Below are 17,827 nucleotides of genomic sequence, written 5' to 3'. Positions count from 1 at the left end.
AAACTCACTCTTTTTTTTTTTTTTTTCATTATTTGTTGATGAAACTGAGTTGTTGGTCCCGAAGTTTCCTGCATTCTGGATATTCCTGATTGGTGGATTCCCTGGATTTCCCTTCGGTGTTATCAAATATATTATTCCATGCCCTGTATTTCTTTGAAACTAGATAGTTAGATTTCATGGTTTCAGTAGATTCCTAATCAGTTTTGGGGTAAAAAAGTTTCATGGGAGGACTTGTCTTTGTTTTTTTTTTTTAGTAAAATAAGCATTCTTGTCATTTTACCGCCTCATTCCTTTGTCTCTTCCCATGCAAAGTACCCACGATTTAGACTCATCTGTTACCACTTTTTTCATATAGGTTTTTTCTTTTTTTTTAAAATATAGGTTTTTTTTTTTTTCTATTGAGGTAAGAATACTTAACATTAAGATCTACTCTTGTAACAGATGGTTAAGTGTATGATCCTGTATATTAGCTACAGGCTGCGCTATAGCAGATCTCTAGAACTTGTTCACCTTGTAGAGTGGAAACTTTATGTCCTTTGATCATCAACTTCCCATTTCCCCCTCCCATCAACCCCCGACACCCATACTTCTATTCTTTGTTCCATGAGTTTGACTATTAGATACCCCATATAAATGCAAGCATGCAGTGTGTGTCCTTCTGTGACGAGCTCATTTCAGTTAGCATAATGTCCTCAACATTCATTCATGCTGCTGCATATTGCAGGATTTCCTTCTTTGATAAGGCTGATCATGTTCCATTATACGGATATGCTGCATTTTTTTTTTAAAGATTTTATTTATTTATTTGAGACAGAGAGAATGAGAGAGAGAACACGAGAGGAGAGAGGTTCAGAGGCAGAAGCAGACTCCCTGCTGAGCGGGGAGCCTGATGCGGGACTCGATCCAGGGACTCCAGGATCATGACCTGAGCCGAAGGCAGTCGCTTAACCAACTGAGCCACCCAGGCGCCCTGATTTGCTGCATTTTTTTAATCCATTCATCCATCCATGGACATTTAGGTCTTGGCAGCTGTTAATAGTGCTGCGATGAACACGGGAGTGCTTATCCCTCTTAGAGATCTTGATTTCAATTCTTTTGGGGGAATACCCAGAAGTAGAATTGCTGGATCACACTGAATTTTTTGAGGAAGCACCATCCTGTTTTCCACAGCGTCCGCATCATGCTGCATTCCCTCCAGCAGCATACCGGGGTTCCAGTTTCTCCACGACTTTGTCAACACCGGTCGTCTTTTGTTTTTTTTTTGCTAACAGCCATCCTAACAGGTGTGAGGTGACATTTCACTGTGGTTTTGACTTGTATTTCTTTTATGATTAATGATGTTGAGCCTCTTTTCGTGTGCCTTTTTGCCATTTGTATGGCTTCTTTCATGTAGTGTTGTCACATCAAAGTTTATTCCTCAATGTATTTATAATTTTTTTTTTTTTTAACTTTACAAAAAGGCTGTTCTAATGATGTAACCTTTTTGGACTTCTTCTTTTAAAATTTTTTTTTAAAGATATTCATTTATTTATTTATTTATTTTAACGATTTTATTTATTTATTTGACAGAGAGACACACAGTGAGAGAGGGAACACAGCAGGGGGAGTGGGAGAGGGGGAAGCAGGCTTCCTGCTGAGCAGGGAGCCTGATGTGGGGCTCGATCCCAGGACCCCAGGATCATGACCTGAGCCGAAGGCAGACACTTAACAACTGAGCCACCCAGGCGCCCCTATTTATTTATTTATTTGATAGAGAGACAGCAAGAGAGGGAACACAAGCAGGGGGAGTGGGAGAGGGAGAAGCAGGCTCCCCGCTGATCAGGACTCAATCCCAGGACCCTGGGATCATGACCTGAGCCGAAGGCAGACGCTTAACGACTGAGCCACCCAGGCGCCCCCCTTTTTAGACTTTTTAAAAATCGTGCTGTCACAGTCTAAGATGCACCACCGCTGCTGTGTGTACCTGAGGCCCATCCTTGGACTGCTGTTTCACCCTGTCGGTGAGCATGCTGTGGCCGGCCGTCCACTTTCCTCTCCAGGTGCTAGGCTGTTTCTAGGTCTTCACTACTGTGAGATCTGCCGCTCTGAATATTCTGGTTTGTGACTCTGTGGAGTCGCTGGGCATAGATAGAGCACATGATTGTTCCGCCTCATGAGACAGTGCCAGACAGTTTTCCAAAGTGGTTGTACCACTTGGCGGTCCCCCGCTAGAGGCTGGGTAGATCCACGTTTTCCCCAACGCTTGGCATTGTCAGACTTCAAACATTCTCCCAATTGAATGGATGTGAGATGGTTTCTCCTGTCTTGATGTGCATGTCCCTGATTACTAATGAAGTCGGATATCTCTTTGTACATCATGCTGTACATTTATTGGACATACATATTTTCTCTTCTGTCAGAGACTTTGTAACCTTCCCTTCAGTTACTGCCCTTCGCATCCAACGCTCTCCAGCCAGCAGCCTGCGCTCGCTGCCCTTGCTCCCTCAACTCTCATTCCTTCTTCGATCCTTTCCAGTGGGATATTGATCGCACAACCGTACAGAAGATGCTCTTGAAAGTTCCTTGTGTGTGGCCAGCCCAGAGGTGGCACTTCTGTCTTCAGCAACTGATCTTCCTCCACCTTCATGCTCTTGGCTTTGCCTCTTCCTCTGTCATTCTTACCTTGCCTCTCTGGCACGTTCCCCGTGGCTTCACCCCCTGAATGTTGACTCTCAGGCCTCCATTCGCGATCCTCTTCTCTGCCTGCACGCATTTCCTAGGTGAGCTCTTCCAGGCTGAGGCTTTCAATATCTCCTACAGTCTCATCATTTTCAAATTTATTTCTCTGGTCTGGACCGTTCCCCTGAGCTCCAGACTCGTGTATCCACCTACCCACTTGCCATTTCTACTGGATGTCTCACAGGCACTCAAATTTAACTTGTTTAGAAATGAACTCTTGATTTCCAACCCAAACTTCTTCCTTCACACAGTTTTCTCTCAGCAAACAGCACAGCCAGCCAGCCAGCTGTTCAAGCTGTAATACTTTGGCATTATTCTCGATTCTTGCTTTCTTCTCTTCCCGCACTCAGTTCACCTGCAGTTTTTCAGTCTAATTCCAAAATACACTTGGAATCCATCTAATTTCTTCCCTGCCACCATGGCAGGGCACAAAATGCCATCACCCCTTCCTAGGCTAGTGTGGCAATCACTAACTGGTCTTCTCGCCCCGACTCCTGCCTTCCTACTATCTATTTTCTACACTGTAGACACACTGATTTTTTTAAATACCCAAAGATCATATCTCTCCTCTGCTTAAAACTTTCGGTGGCTCCCTGTTACTCTCAGAATAGAATCCAGACTCCTCACCCTGGCTGGCAAGGCTCCTGCCCACATCTTTAGCTGCATCTGTCCCCACTGAGCCCCTCACTCACCTGCTCCAGTCCCAGTGGCCTTCTTTCTGCTCCTGGAACACCTAAGCTCCTTCAGCCCTATGGACCATTATATTCACCTGCCCGAAGGCTCTTCCCCTTGCTCCTGAGTTGATTTCCTTATTCTTTTCTGATATGTCTTAGGTCAGATGTCACCTCTTTGGGGAAACCTTTCCTGACTGCTCTCTCTCAAGGGGGCTTGCTTCTCCCCATCAGATAATGTCACCCTGTTGATTTTCTTCATAATGTGTCAGAATCTGTGATTATTCTTATTTGATTTTGTTTCCTTGCTTATCATCTGCCTTCCCCACTAGCACACAGGCTCTCTGGGGGCGGCCACTTTGTCTACTCATTACCTCTGCATTCCCAGCACCTGGCGCAGTGCCTGGTCCATAAGTAGGTGCTTGATAACTACTTGTTGAATGAATGATGAATGAATGGATCACCCACTATACTGTGAGCCCCTTGAAGGCAGAAGTGTTTCCCCAGTACAGGACCTGGCACATAGTAGGTGCTCTATGTTGGAATGGAATCAATCTTTCAAAATTATGGGAGCAACCTAAACTTTTAAAGGAACAAAGGAGGGAGAAGCTCTGCAGTCTTCTACCCTAATTTATCCATAATGTCACCCCTCTTTCGCCAGACACACCGAGTGGTGCATGGCTGCAAGCCTCATGCTCAGTGGTGGCAGCTGAAGCCACCATGTACTTACTGTAGCACATGCTGTATGAAGCACTTCACATGGCATTACTCATGTAATCTCTATAATAATCCTATACGGTGGATGCTATTATCAGACCCATTTTACAGATGAGAAAACTGAGGCATGGGGTGGTGAAGCAACTTGCTCAAAGTTGCATGCTAATGAAGGGTACAATTTTTAAACTGCAGCCTGGGAGCTGCTTGGGGGTGTGGTGCATGGCTTATTTGTCTTCAGTTATTTGGGTGTCACTGGAGAACAAGCTCTTAACTACTTTCCTATAAAATTATTGCCTCCAGATAAAATCTTCCCATCACTGGGCATTTGGATATTGCTAATGGAGAGAGAGGGGGGAGGGACGACGGGAGAGGGAGAGGGAAAGCAGACTCCCTGCTGAGCACGGAGCCTGATGCAGGACTCGATCCCTCGACCCTGAGATCATGACCTGTGCCCAAACCAAGAGTTGGACGCTTAACCAACTGAGTCACCCAGGCGCCCTGAACATCGCTAATTTTTGGTTCTGTTCATTCATGTATCCACGAGTATTACCTCCGCCTAGGATGTGCTTTGTGAGTCTCTTTGCATGGCTGGCTCAAGTTACCCACTGAAAGTGGGTTCCCTTTAAAAAACTCTTTTCGGGGCGCCTGGGTGGCTCAGTCGTTAAGTGTCTGCCTTCAGCTCCGGTCATGATCCCAGGGTGCTGGGATCGAGTCCCACATCGGGCTCCCTGCTCTGCGGGAAGCCTGCTTCTCCCTCTTCCACTCCCGCTGCTTCTGTTCCCTCTCTCTCTGTCAAATAGATAAAATCTTTAAAAAAAAAAACAAAAAAACCCCACCTCTTTTCTTATGATGAGTCCCTAGAATAGGATTACCAGGTAAAAAGATATGAGCACTTTTAGGTCTCTTTTTTTTTTTTTTTTAAAGATTTTATTTATTTATTTGAGAGAGAGAGCACATGTGAGGGGGGAGGGTCAGAGGGAGAAGCAGGCTCCCTGCTCAGCAGGGAGCCCGATGCGGGACTCGATGCCGGGACTCCAGGATCATGACCTGAGCCGAAGGCAGTCGCTTAACCGACTGAGCCACCCAGGCGCCCGAGCACCTTTAGGTCTCTTGATACATAATTGCCAGATTGTTTTCCTCAAAGCTTGGCCCGGTCTATACTGTAGCAGCTGTGCTCATTTCGTAGGAAGCTCACTAGCAGTGCACGCTGTGACTTTTTCTTGTTGGCTAATGTATCTGAAATGGTATATACCTCAGTATTTCTTTCATTTCTGTCTTCTTGACAAGGATAAAGCATTTTGTTTATTGTTTTATGTCCTTTGATGTCAATATCTTTTTATATTCTCCATTTACCTAATTTAGAGTTTTTTCTTACAAATGAAGATAAGCTTGCATAGGGATATGTGTGTGTATTTCATATAGTATTTGATACAAATAGTTTTTTTTGGTCAATCGGTTGGTCTTATTCTAGTTTTGTGATTCTTTGTTATTCTTTCATAGAAGTTTCAACATACTATCATGTGTCTTCACTAAGTGCTCTGCAATTAATAGTGAGGGAATTTGTCCCTCTTTACCTTTTGTGCTCTGCGAGTTATAGATTGCCTTTATTTTATACATATTTTTTCTGTTGTAGAAATAGAATGTGTAGTGCTTGCTTCAGCAGCACATATACTAAAATTGGAACGAAACAGAAGATTAGCATGGCCCCTGTGCAAGGATGATATGCAAATTTGTGAAGTGTCCTATAAATTAAAAAAGAGAGAGAGGGAATGTTAATTGGGGAAAATCTAGTACAAACAGCCATATAAAGTGATCCCTTAATCCCACCATACAGAGATGATTATTGTTAAAATTTACTTTGATTCCTTTTTTTTTAAGTGTCATAGTACACATTGTTTTTAACTTTTAAAATAACATATTGGGAGATGTGGTTTTCTTTAAATACGGATATTTAGGTGAACTTTTTAATATATAAACACTTTAAATGTTGATTGAGTGGTCTAAAATGACATATATTGGGGCGCCTGGGTGGCTCAGTCGTTAAGCGTCTGCCTTCGGCTCAGGTCATGATCCCAGGGTCCTGGGATCGAGCCCCGCATCAGGCTTCCTGCTCGGCGGGAGGCCTGCTTCTCCGTCTCCCACTCCCCCTGCTTGTGTTCCTGCTCTCACTATCTCTCTCTCTCTGTCAAATAAATAAATAAAATCTTAAAAAAAAATAAATAAAATGACATATATTTAGGGTTAGAGATACAATTTAGTAACTGTGTAATGGCACTTTATAAATGCAAGGTAGAGTTGGGTGTGGGGAGGGACCCAGATAGGGCAAGTACCTCAGGAGTTTTATAAGAATCTTGGGAACCAAATTTCAGAGTACAAGCTTCCATCACTCCACTCTGTCCAGAGCCTCTCTCTCTGTTGACAGGATTGGACTTTCTTACTTGCTAATGTATTTTATTCTAGTGATTTGTGGTTACAAAGTGTGACTCTGTTTTGAGTATACTGCAATAGCATTTGTCAAGGGTGGATCTGGTTAGTTCTTGTCTTAAGAATTCTTAAGTAATGATCTCTAATGCTTTTTTGTTTTATTATTGCTTTGCCATAATGTACACTGGTTTTATTTTTTTCATCTCTTGTCTTTATCCTGTCCTTTTGATATTTTTTTTTTCTTTGTTTGGCATATTCCGTAGCGTTTTGGCAATAGCTTTGTGCTGTGTTTAGAAAACCAGTAGGGTGCCTTCTATTTCCAGCAATGTGGCAGTCTAGATACTCTGAACAGCCTCCCCACTGACAACAAAGAAAACTGTATCCTGCCTTACAAGAAAGCAGGGGATCCTTCAGAGGTCAAAATTAAGTGAAAGCAGGCATCTCCAATTAGAGTAAAAGCCAGCCTATTCTCCACCCACTAGCCAGAGGGATTCTTTTAAAATGTAAGTCAAATCATGTCTAGTTTTATTAAAACTGCCTAAAACCCTGTGCTGGCTCCCGTCTCACTCCAAATTAAAGCCAAAGTCCTCTGAGGGCTTCTAAGGCCCTTTGTGATCTGCCCCGTCTCCTCTCTTGATTCCCTCCCTCCCCACTCTCCCTCCTGCTCATCCCATCAGTCATGGCAGCCTCCCTGCAGTTCCTTGAGCTCCCCCAGGCACTGTCCTGCCTTTGCACCTTTGCACCAGCTTTTCCTTCTGCCTGGATCATCTTTCTTCCAGGTACCACCCAGGCTCACTCCTTGACCTCCTTTGCATCTTTGCCTGAAGGTCATCTTCTCAGTGAGGCCTATGCTTTATTTAATCCTGCCATCTGCCCCTCCTCCCTGCTCTGTTCTTTCTTTTATGCAGTGCCACTTATTATCTCCTAATTTACTATATAATTTACTTCTTTATTTTGTTGTTTGCCTCCCTCCTGCTGCACTGTAAACACTATGAAGACAAGGACTTTGTCTACTTGGTTCACTAGTGTGTTGCCAGCATGTAAAATCGTGACTATTCAAATATGTGGTAAATGAATTCATTAACCCAGAGAGAAAACCTAACTCTGAAACTGGCTTTCTCTCTGGGAGTGTATGCCGAACCTTTGTGGCATTGATCTTCAGCTTTGATAGCTGTATGCGTTCCTAGGGGCTCAGTCAGGATGGGGAGTCTGATACGATCCCTCGCATAAAGCTAGGAACCTCCCAAAAGGACATCATCATTAGTGTAAGGGGAAACCAGAAAAACACCTATCCCACAGAGGAGGACAGCAAACAAACAAACAAACAAACCAACAAACAAAAACCCCACAAAACCCATGTCTTTTAGATCTTGGTGGTGGTTGGAAGAGGGCATAAAATTGGGACTTTACAGCCATAAGCTAGCCTTTTCTCGGGTTTGTTGTCCAAATTCATATTAACTGTGTTGTCTGAAAAACCTCAAGGCTAGAATTTATTTTATCTTGCAGAAGCAAACACAACGTCTCTCTGGAGTGGAAATCTTCAGCCTAGACTTCTAAGAATTCTCACAAGTAAAGTGCCAAAGTACATGGGCTTGCAGTCAAAAATCACAAAACACAAAGAACCAGGTCACCATGAGGGCAAACCTGCAGAAGTAAGAAACAGCAGAACCAGACCTGCAATTATTTCATGTATTAGAATTATCAGATGTTAAAGATAAACCAGAATGTTTACAATGTTTAAAGAAATAAGAAATTGAAAATGTGACCAAGGGGTACCTGGGTAGCTTAGTTGGTTAAGCCTCCAACTCTTGATTTTGGTTCAGGTCATGATCTCAGGGTCATGAGATCAGGTCCACATTGAGCTCCACATCGGGCTCCATGCTGGACCTGGAGCCTGCTTAAAATTCTCTCTCCCTCTCCTTCTGCCCCTCCTCCCCAACCTGTGTGCTCTCGCTTAAAAAAAAAAAAAAAGGTGATCGCTTCGGCAGCACATATACTAAAATTGGAACGATACAGAGAAGATTAGCATGGCCCCTGCGCAAGGATGACACGCAAATTTGTGAAGCATTCCATTTTTTTTTATGTTGAGTGAAATAAGTCAAACAGAGAAAGACATGTATCATATGGCCTCACTGATATGAGGAATTCTTGATCACAGGAAACAAACTGAGGGTTGCTGGAGTAGGGGGTGGGGTGGGAGGGATGGGCTGACTGGGTGATAGACACTGGGGAGGGTATGTGCTCTGGTAAGTGCTGTGAATTGTGCAAGACTGTTGAATCTCAGATCTGTACCTCTGAAACAAATAATGCAATATATGTTAAGAAAAAAAAAAGAAGAAGAAGAAGAAGAAGGTAGCAGGAGGGGAAGAATGAAGGGGGGGAAATTGGAGGGGTAGACGAACCATGAGAGACGATGGACTCTGAAAAACAAACTGAGGGTTCTAGAGGGGAGGGGGGTGGGAGGATGGGTTAGCCTGGTGATGGATATTGAGGAGGGCACATTCTGTATGGAGCACTGGGTGTTATGCACAAACAATGAATCATGGAACACTACATCTAAAACTAATGATGTAATGTACGGGGATTAACATAAGAATAAAAAAAAAGAAAGAAAGAAAATGTGGTCAAAGAGTAAACAAATGTAAAAATATGTTCTAGCAGATTTTTTTTGAAGTAGGCTCCGCGCCAAGCATGGAGCCCAACGCGGGGCTTGAACTTATGACCCTGAGATCAAGACCTGAGTTGAGAGCAAGTCAGCTGATTAACCAGCTGAACCACCCAGGCACCTCTCCAGCAGATTTTTAAAAGGATTAAATAGAGCTTCTAAAAATAAAAAAATATGAAAATTGAAAGAGTGCACAGAGTAAGCAAGCTCTTAGAGACAGTTGAAGAGAAAATTAGAGAGTGGGAAGATAGACCTAAAGAACTGATGCTAATGCAGCACAAAGACAGGGAGATAAAAAATAAGAAAGACACGGGAAATGGCAGACAGAATGAGCACACATCAGACACAACGTCTAATTAGAGTTTCAGGAAGAGATTGCATGAGGATACAGAAACCATACCAGTAATTTGAGCAGGCAAATTTTAATATAAAGAATTGGCAACTTTAAAGGCGGTTGATTACTAAAAGGGGCAAAAGCAGTTACTACTGCTGGTAATGGAGAGTGAACAAGGAAGTACCTTAGAGGAGAGCTCCTCCCTGCAAGGCTGAGGTTGAAACCTTTGAAGAAAGGCTGACTGTCACAGAGACGTGCAGCCTGCCAGTGGCAAAGTAACTTGTCAGAGGGTGCCCAGCACAACTAGATCATAGGAGCAGCCTGCTGCTGAGTGGAAGGGAAGCTTGCTGAAGGGTGTGGGCCAAGGCTGCACTGTGTGGACTGCTGAGGTGAAGGCTACCAGACCCTCATGCTGAGCCATAGAGGCCACACAGGAAACAGCACACTGAAAGAGGGAAAGTCTCTTCTTCCTGATATGTCTTTCTAGCAACTTCTGTTGACAAAGCCTAACATAGAGCTACCTGGCAAAGAAGGAATGTCTATAGGGTTCAGCTCCAGTACCACAAAGCGAGACAAAGAAGGGTGGATTGGGACTGAGAGGCAAAAAGTTAATAACTGGCAGAGTCAATAGATGGGAGAGAGGAAGACCTATCTTCAGATTTAGGAAATCCAACAAATCCCACACTTAGACAACATACTAGTGAAACTGAACACCAAAGAAAAAGAGAAGATCTTAAAACTAGTGAGACTAATGAGACAGATAGAAGACTACCTGTAGAAGAATGACAGACTTAGAGCTTTTCTCCCGTAACAATGGAAGGTAGGAGATACTGGAATAGCAGCTTTAATATATCAACCTAGAATTTTGTCTCCAGCAAAATGTTTTTCAAGAATGAGTATGAAATGTAGGCATTTTCAGACAAGCAAATACTGAGAGACAGAGCTTCCTTAACAGAAAATCTAAAGGATATATTTCAGGTATAAGGAAAATGATTCCAGAGGAATGGTCTGTGTTGCAAGAAGGAATGGTGACCAAAGATAGCTAAATATGTGGGTACATCCAAAGGATCACTGACTGTCACCACCACCACCACCACCAATAACATTTAATTCATGGGGTTAAAAACAATTTTCAGGGGCATCTGGGTGACTCATTCGGTGAAGCGTCTGCCTTCAGCTTAGGTCATAATCCTGGGGTCCTGGGATCGAGCCCCACATCAGGTTCCTTGCTCAGCAGGAAGCCTGCTTCTCCCTCTCCCTCTGCCTGCCACTTCCCCAGCTTGTGCTCCCTTTCTCTCTCTCTCTGTCAAATAAATAAATAAAATCTTAAAAAAAAGTTTTCAGTTATGATTAGGTTCAGCTGTGAGTAGCAGATCCCAAATACATGACTTGAACAAGATATCGAGGCTTATTTCACTCTTATGTAAATGTCTCAATACAGGCAATTCTGAGCTGGTATAGTGGTTTAAAGTCATGTGGAACCACATTGCTTCCAGTTGTACCTAGCACGATGAGTCAGCCTCATCGTGCTAGGTACAACACGAAGTGCCAGCCATTATAGGAAGGAAGGAAGAGGTGAAGCCCATGTGCAGTTGTCTTTTAAGGAAACTTCCTGAAAGTAGCCACATAATACTTATGTTCTTATCCCATAGCCATTGGGCTAAGATCTTAGTCCCATGGCCATAACTACCTGCAAGGAAAGTTAGCAAACATGGTCTTTATTCTAGGTGGTCATGTGCCTAGCAAAAATGGAGGGTTGGAATTGCTGGGGTAGGCAATTAGCAGCCTCTGCCACAAATAAGATCAACTAAAACACTGGACAGCAATAGAATATAAATTGGGAGGTAAAGGAACCAAGCTGGTGTTGTCAGTTTTTTAACTGAGAGGAAGATATTGATTAATTTTAGACTTTAAGTTAGGCATGCATGTTAAAATGTATATGTTTAGAGTAACCATAAGATAATAAATATAGATAACATAATGGATAATAAATTATATGTAATAGAAATATATATCTATATAAGTAGATAATATAATTGCCAACATTGAAGGTAATTAAAATGGTTTATTTTAGATACCAGCATGAAAAAATAGACAAAGAACATAGTTGAGAGCACAGGAAAAACCCATATATATCTAGAAACTTGATTTTCAACAGGGCTTGCAAAGCAGATCACTGGGGATTGTTTAATATATGATCCTGGGACACCTCATTGTCCACATGCAAAAAATGAAGTTGAATCCCTATCTCAATGCACATGTGAATATAAATCCCAGACATCCATATAGGAGAATATCTGTTTGACCTTAAAACAGGGAAGAACAGTAAAGAATCTCTTACAAACCAAAAAAGGAAAAGACTGATGTGTGTCTACATTAAAATGAAGAGCCTCTGTTCATCTGTTAGCAAAAGGAAAGAGGCAATCACACCCTGGGAGAAAATATGGAAACACATTACAACTGGATAAGGGATCAGTACACAGAGTTTATGAAGGATTCTTTTTTTTTTTAGTATTTTATTTATTTGAGAGAGAGAGAGCGCACACTGAAGGAGAGTGAGAGGGAGAAGCAGACTCCCCGCTGAGCAGAGAGCCTGATGTGGGACTCGATCCTAGGACCCCGAGATCATGACCCGATATGAAGGATTCTTAAAACAACAATCTTAAGAAAATAAGAAGAAAAGCAGTAAAAAATAGAAAGCAATAGAAATATAGACCTAAGACTTTAATAGGCAGTTCACAGGAGAGGAAATCCAAATAGAAAATGAAAAAGTTGGGGTGCCTGGGTGGCTGAGTCGTTAAGCATCTACCTTTGGCTCAGGTCATGCATGATCCCAGGGTCCTGGGATTGAGCCCTGCATCGGGCTCCCTGCTCAGCGGGAAGCCTGCTTCTCCCTCTCCCGCTCCCCCTACTTGTGTTCCCTCTCTTGCTGTCTCTCCCTCTCTCTGTCAAATAAATAAATAAAATCTTAAAAAAAAAAAAAAAGAAAATGAAAAAGTGCTCAACCTCGTTGGTAATCGAGGAAACATAAATTTAAATGAAAAGGAGACACCATTTTCTACTGACTAGATTAGAAAAAAATTAAAGGCATGACAATATCAAGAGTTGGTGAGGGTATAGAGTAGTTGGATCTCTTAGACACTGGCAGGTAGGAGTTGCTATTTCTATTTTGGGAAACAAGTTGGCATTACTCATAAAGTTAGACATGTGTATACCCTACCTTCCAGCAAGTTCTTAGATATATATTGAAAAGAAACTCTTGGCATGTATATCTGAGGATATATATAAGAATGTTCACAGGAGCTATTTTTAGAATATAAAACATTGGAAACACATTAACATTTGTTGGCAGGGTAATAAATAAATTACGGTGTGTTCCATATAATGAATTCGATGCAGCATATTGTGAATTATGGCCACATATATCAGTTGGATCAATCTTGGGAATGTGGGTTTCAACAACAAAAAAAGCAAGTTGCAGAGATTATGTATTCTATAATTTCATTTTGCACAAATTTCAAAAGTGTACTAAATATTGTGCCAAACAGAGCAGGAGAATAATGAAAACAAAATTCAGGATAATAGGTACCTCTGGAGGGGTTAGGGAAGCAGCATGTCATTGGGGTAGACCACACGGGAGTTTCAAAGATCTTGGGAATTTTATATTTATTTAGCCAGTGGTGGGTACACAGATATTCATTTTATTGTTATTCTTTATATCTTACATGTGGTACAAATATTTTTGTAGGAATTATTTAACAAAAATTGAGTCTGTCATTATTGCTTATTAGTATTCTTTGATAGGCTCACATTTATTCTTTTTTTTTTTTTAAGATTTTATTTATTTATTTGACAGAGAGAGACACAGCGAGAGAGGGAACACAAGCAGGGGGAGTGGGAGAGGGAGAAGCAGGCTTCCCGCTGAGCAGGGAGCCCGATGTGGGGCTCGATCCCAGGACCCTGGGATCATGACCTGAGCCTAAGGCAGACACTCAACGACTGAGCCACCCAGGCGCCCCTCACATTTATTCTTTTATCACGCCACTTCTAACATTCAGAAAAATATCTTGAGAATTTTAATTAGTAATAGCCTACTTAATCTATTTATTAAATTGGGGAGAATTCTCCTTTTTGCTTTATTAAGTTTTCCAGCTAGGAGAGGTAGAGCTCTTGTATTTTATTTCTCTCATTAAGGTTTTCTTATTTTCTTTGAATAAGTTATTGTGGCTCAAGTACATCCAAGAATTTAATAACATAATGCTTTCATTACTATCGTGAGTGGAAACATTTCCCTGTGTTTCTGAGCTGAGACAATGGCTTGCATGTTGAGACTCACTGATTTCCCCCCAAAACTACCCCTTCCCTTTGGATTTTTCAGGTAGGCAAACATGTCATCTGCAATGTATATTTTTTTCATTTTCTATATATTATACCTTTTTGTTTCTTCCCCCCCTCCCCCCAATAGCTATTGACCACATTTCTCATGATATATAAAATAGGAATGGTGACAGAAAGCTTCAGACTTGGTAGTCAGAAGACATGGGTTAGAGTCCTGACTTTACCATATAGTAGCTGATGAGTAACTTTAGGCAAGTTAACTTAATCTCTTGGACCGTTTCTCCCGTTTCTTCATCTGGAAAATGAAGGGCTGAACTTAATTACTAAGGTTAGTTCTGGTTCTGAAATGAGGCCATTCTAACGTATTTCCATTAAGTTAGAGTTGCCTCTTTATTTTAAATAGTCTCTCTGCATTGCAGGGTTTGACTTTGTTTTGTCTGTAGTTTTAATCAGGAATAGATGCTATAGGCTATTGAATGCCATATTGACATGTACTGGGAAAATTAGATTTGAATTGTAGATTTATATTTTCCGTATTATGATGAAGCCAGGGGTCACCTTGCTCATATTGTTCCTGTCTTCCAAAGGGGTAAATTGTCCATATTGTTCCATATAGAGGTAAATCACTGAAGGTGAATCTTTGGCTACGAGTGCAGATTTGGTTAGTTACGGTTTCATTTCAGATTTTCCTGTATGTTCACAAGTTAAATTCTGTCCATATGTTTTTGTTCTTTTTTCTTTCCTTTTTATGTGCTGCCCTGGTTCACTCCATTTTTTTCTTTTTAAAATATTTTTGTGCTCTTTATGTAGAATAGGGATTATTGACTTATTCTTTAAAAGTTGGGGAATTATTTAAGGACTCCATCAGGGCCAGAAGATATTTTAAATGTTTGACCTTGTTTCTTGTGTGGATCCACTCACTTATTGGGCCTGTTTGAGGAGGGCAGCCAGTTGGTGCAGCTAGGAGGCCCCTTGTCTGGGACCACTCGGGAGTTCCGCTACTAACTCCCTCCAGAACCTAGAGCTGGTCACTTCTGTTCTCTGACTTTTCTCATCTGTAAAATGGGATCTGCAGCTGCCTCCCAGATGTGGTGTGAGGCAATGGTGGGCATGCTCTGTAAACTCCCTGCCCTCTCTCAGGGAGAGGGCCTGGTAGCAGATTGGGCAGCTTGTATTTTTACAGAGGCTTGTCCATTTCCACTCAGTTTTCACACTCATTAAAAAGAGCTAAGACTTAATAAGCCTGTTGCCACATGCTTTTGGAATATTTATTTTGCAGATTTTTTTTTGTTTACTTTTTTTTTTTTTAAGATTTTATTTATTTATTTGAGACAGAGAGAATGAGAGAGAGCACATGAGAGAGGGGAGGGTCAGAGGGAGAAGCAGGCTCCCTGCCGAGCAGGGAGCCCAATGCGGGACTCGATCCAGGGACTCCAGGATCATGACCTGAGCCGAAGGCAGTCGCTTAACCAACTGAGCCACCCAGGCGCCCTTTGTTTACTTTTTTCTTAAAGAAGGGGGGGCTTTATTTTTTTTAAGATTGATTGATCAGAGAGAGAGAGAACCCAAGCAGGGGAAGCTGCAGGCAGAGGGAGAAGCAGGCTCCCCGCTGAGCAAGGAGCCCAATGTGGGGCTCCATCCCAGGACCCTGGGACCATGACCTGAGCGGAAGGCAGACGCTTAACTGACTGAGTCACTCAGGCATCCCGGGGTGGGGTGGGGGCTTTAAATAGCAAAAGGGTAGCTTTGCATTATTTCCTGAGAAGTTAAAATTTTTTTCCACTGATTTTTATTTATGCCACTAATAAGAAGAGAACTCTTATTATAATGCAAGGGTGTCTTTTCTTTCTACTTTATTGTGGAAAAACTTTGGAACCTCGTTTCTCAGGATCCTCATGGATTCATTTATATAGCATTTCCCCCCAAAAGCTTTAAAAGTTAGCTTAATGCTTTTTAAGAAGTGGAGCTAAGGGAAATAATTCAGAGCAACTGAGAGTAATTTTATTTATTAACAGAAAGCTCATAAACAAGAACATTAAGTTATATGAACAAGGATATATTTGTCTCCCTTTTCCAGAATATATACTTCCCAGCTCCTAGATTGAAGCCTGGTACATAGTAGGTGCTCAATAAGTATTTGTTGACTCAGTTAATGAATATGGATAGCTTTAATATTTTACTTTAATATGTGCATGTTTTTCTTTATTGAGACTAATGGCTTATTAGCTTTTTATCATATACATGAATATTATTTCTGCTTCTGCAATCTGTGGCTTTTCTTTCTCAATTTTACTCATCCCTGCTGCTGGCTATGGTGTTATAACTTTCTTTTTCCCCTGTTGGTCTTCTCCATTACCTCCTTCTAGACTCTTTAGATGGCTTCTATTAATCTCTTCTTCCTTTCTTCCTCCCTCCCTCTCTTTTTTTTCTTTCTTTCCTTTCTTTCTTCTGGTTCTTTCTCTATCACTCATGTATTTCCTATTCATTCATTCATTCACTTAAAAGATATTATTCAAAAAAGCACCTACTCTATGCCAGACTATTAGGCATGGGGGAGATAGGGGGGAACAAGATGGTCATGATCTCTGGGGTCATGGAATTTAGAGTCTGACAGGGAAGACAGGCCTGAGCAGGTACATTTCACAAATACTTAATTATAAATTATGACAAATGAAGGCTAAGCCTGTTGGGGGGAGCATGGAGTTTTTTTTTGTGTGTTTTTTTTAAAGATTTTATTTATTTATTTGACAGAGAGAGACACAGTGAGAGAGGGAATACAAGCAGGGGGAATGGGAGAGGGAGAAGCAGGCTTCCCGCGGAGCAGGGAGCCCGATGCGGGGCTCGATCCCAGGACCCTGGGATCATGACCTGAGCCGAAGGCAGACGCTTAACGACTGAGCCACCCAGGTGCCCCAGCATGGAGCTTTAGGAAAGGTTTTCATGAAGCTGTTGTAGCTGAGATCTAAAGGGAAATTAGGAGTTGGTGGGGTTGGGGCCTCAGGGAAGAGCAGGGGGGGCTGGGGTTGGGGGAAGGGAAGCGAGGTTTCCCTGGGAGCCCAGAGCAATGGGAGTGACTGGAACACAGTAGCACAGCGGGGATGGACAAGGGGACTAAAGGGCACAGTCAGGGTTCCTTCATATCCATCTTTCAGTCAGGACTCCTCCTCTAGGACCTGCCTGGCAGAATCCCACACTGTGACAAATTGCACTGGTTGTCAGCAGATGGTCTGTGTTACAGATTCCTTTTCTGCATTTTTAAGTCATTTAAGAAAAAAATTTTAATTTTATGTAATTGGTAGTTGTGTCTTTGGGCAAGTCACATAACCCTCAGAGCCTCAGTTTTCCTGAAATGGGAAGAATTTTGTCTACCCCATGGGTTCCTCTGTGACCTCTGCCGGGTCACCCTGTGATTATCTGTTGGAGGCCCATCTTTCTCCCCAGACTGAGAGCCGAGGTGGGGAGGGTCTAACTCACCTGTGTACTTCTGGCTCCTATGATGGGGCCTGGCATGGAATGAGAGGGCATCTGGGAGGCCTTCACAGAAGAGGAAGCCCCAGGGCTGGGCCCAGAGGCCAAGATGGATTTGAGGGAGGGGAAGGGCTGGAGAGGTGTGGACAGACCCAGGGTCTGGAAAGTGGCAGATAGGCCAGTGAAGACCAAAGCAGAGAGGTAGTAACAATAACAACAATAATGATAGCGCTATCTTACTGGGCCCTTGCCATGTGCCAGACGCTGGCCTAAATGCCCTGCATACACTCATTTATCCTTTCAGTGACCCTACGAGGTAGATACTATAGTTATTCCCATTTTACAAACGAGCAAATGGAGGTTCAGAGGGATTAAGTACCTTGCCCAAGGTCACATATCTACTAAGTGTTGGAGACTGGACTGAAGACCAGGCATTGTGGCTTCGGAATGTACAAGGCAATGAATGCAGAGAAGCAGGAGGGGCTGAGATGC

General features: G+C 42.4%; 1 protein-coding gene and 2 non-coding genes across 9 annotated transcripts in view; all 3 read left to right on the top strand.

The window, feature by feature from the left end:
* AZIN2 (antizyme inhibitor 2) overlaps positions 1–17,827 on the top strand; it is a 45,797-nt gene that overhangs the window by 20,986 nt on the left and 6,984 nt on the right. Inside the window, exon 10 of one of the 7 annotated variants that reach the window (XM_035019175.1) lies at positions 8,037–8,310. The exons of the other annotated variants lie outside the window; for them this stretch is intronic. Within the exon in view, the coding sequence (XP_034875066.1) occupies positions 8,037–8,087 (51 nt within the window). The 3' untranslated portion in view covers positions 8,088–8,310. Of the gene's footprint in view, positions 1–8,036; positions 8,311–17,827 lie in introns of those variants that run through there. 7 annotated transcript variants of the gene reach the window in all.
* Positions 5,754–5,858, top strand: LOC118020424. The gene has a single exon (XR_004681866.1). It is a non-coding gene; the product is annotated as a U6 spliceosomal RNA (small nuclear RNA).
* LOC118020538 lies at positions 8,503–8,609 on the top strand. Its single transcript, XR_004681945.1, has one exon. It is a non-coding gene; the product is annotated as a U6 spliceosomal RNA (small nuclear RNA).

This window comes from Mirounga leonina, unplaced genomic scaffold (assembly GCF_011800145.1).
Source record: "Mirounga leonina isolate KUSES-001 unplaced genomic scaffold, KU_Mleo_1.0 Mir_173, whole genome shotgun sequence".
Lineage (NCBI taxonomy): Eukaryota > Metazoa > Chordata > Mammalia > Carnivora > Phocidae > Mirounga > Mirounga leonina.
Note: the sequence above shows the minus strand (reverse complement) of the source record. Positions and strands in the feature narration are given on the sequence as shown.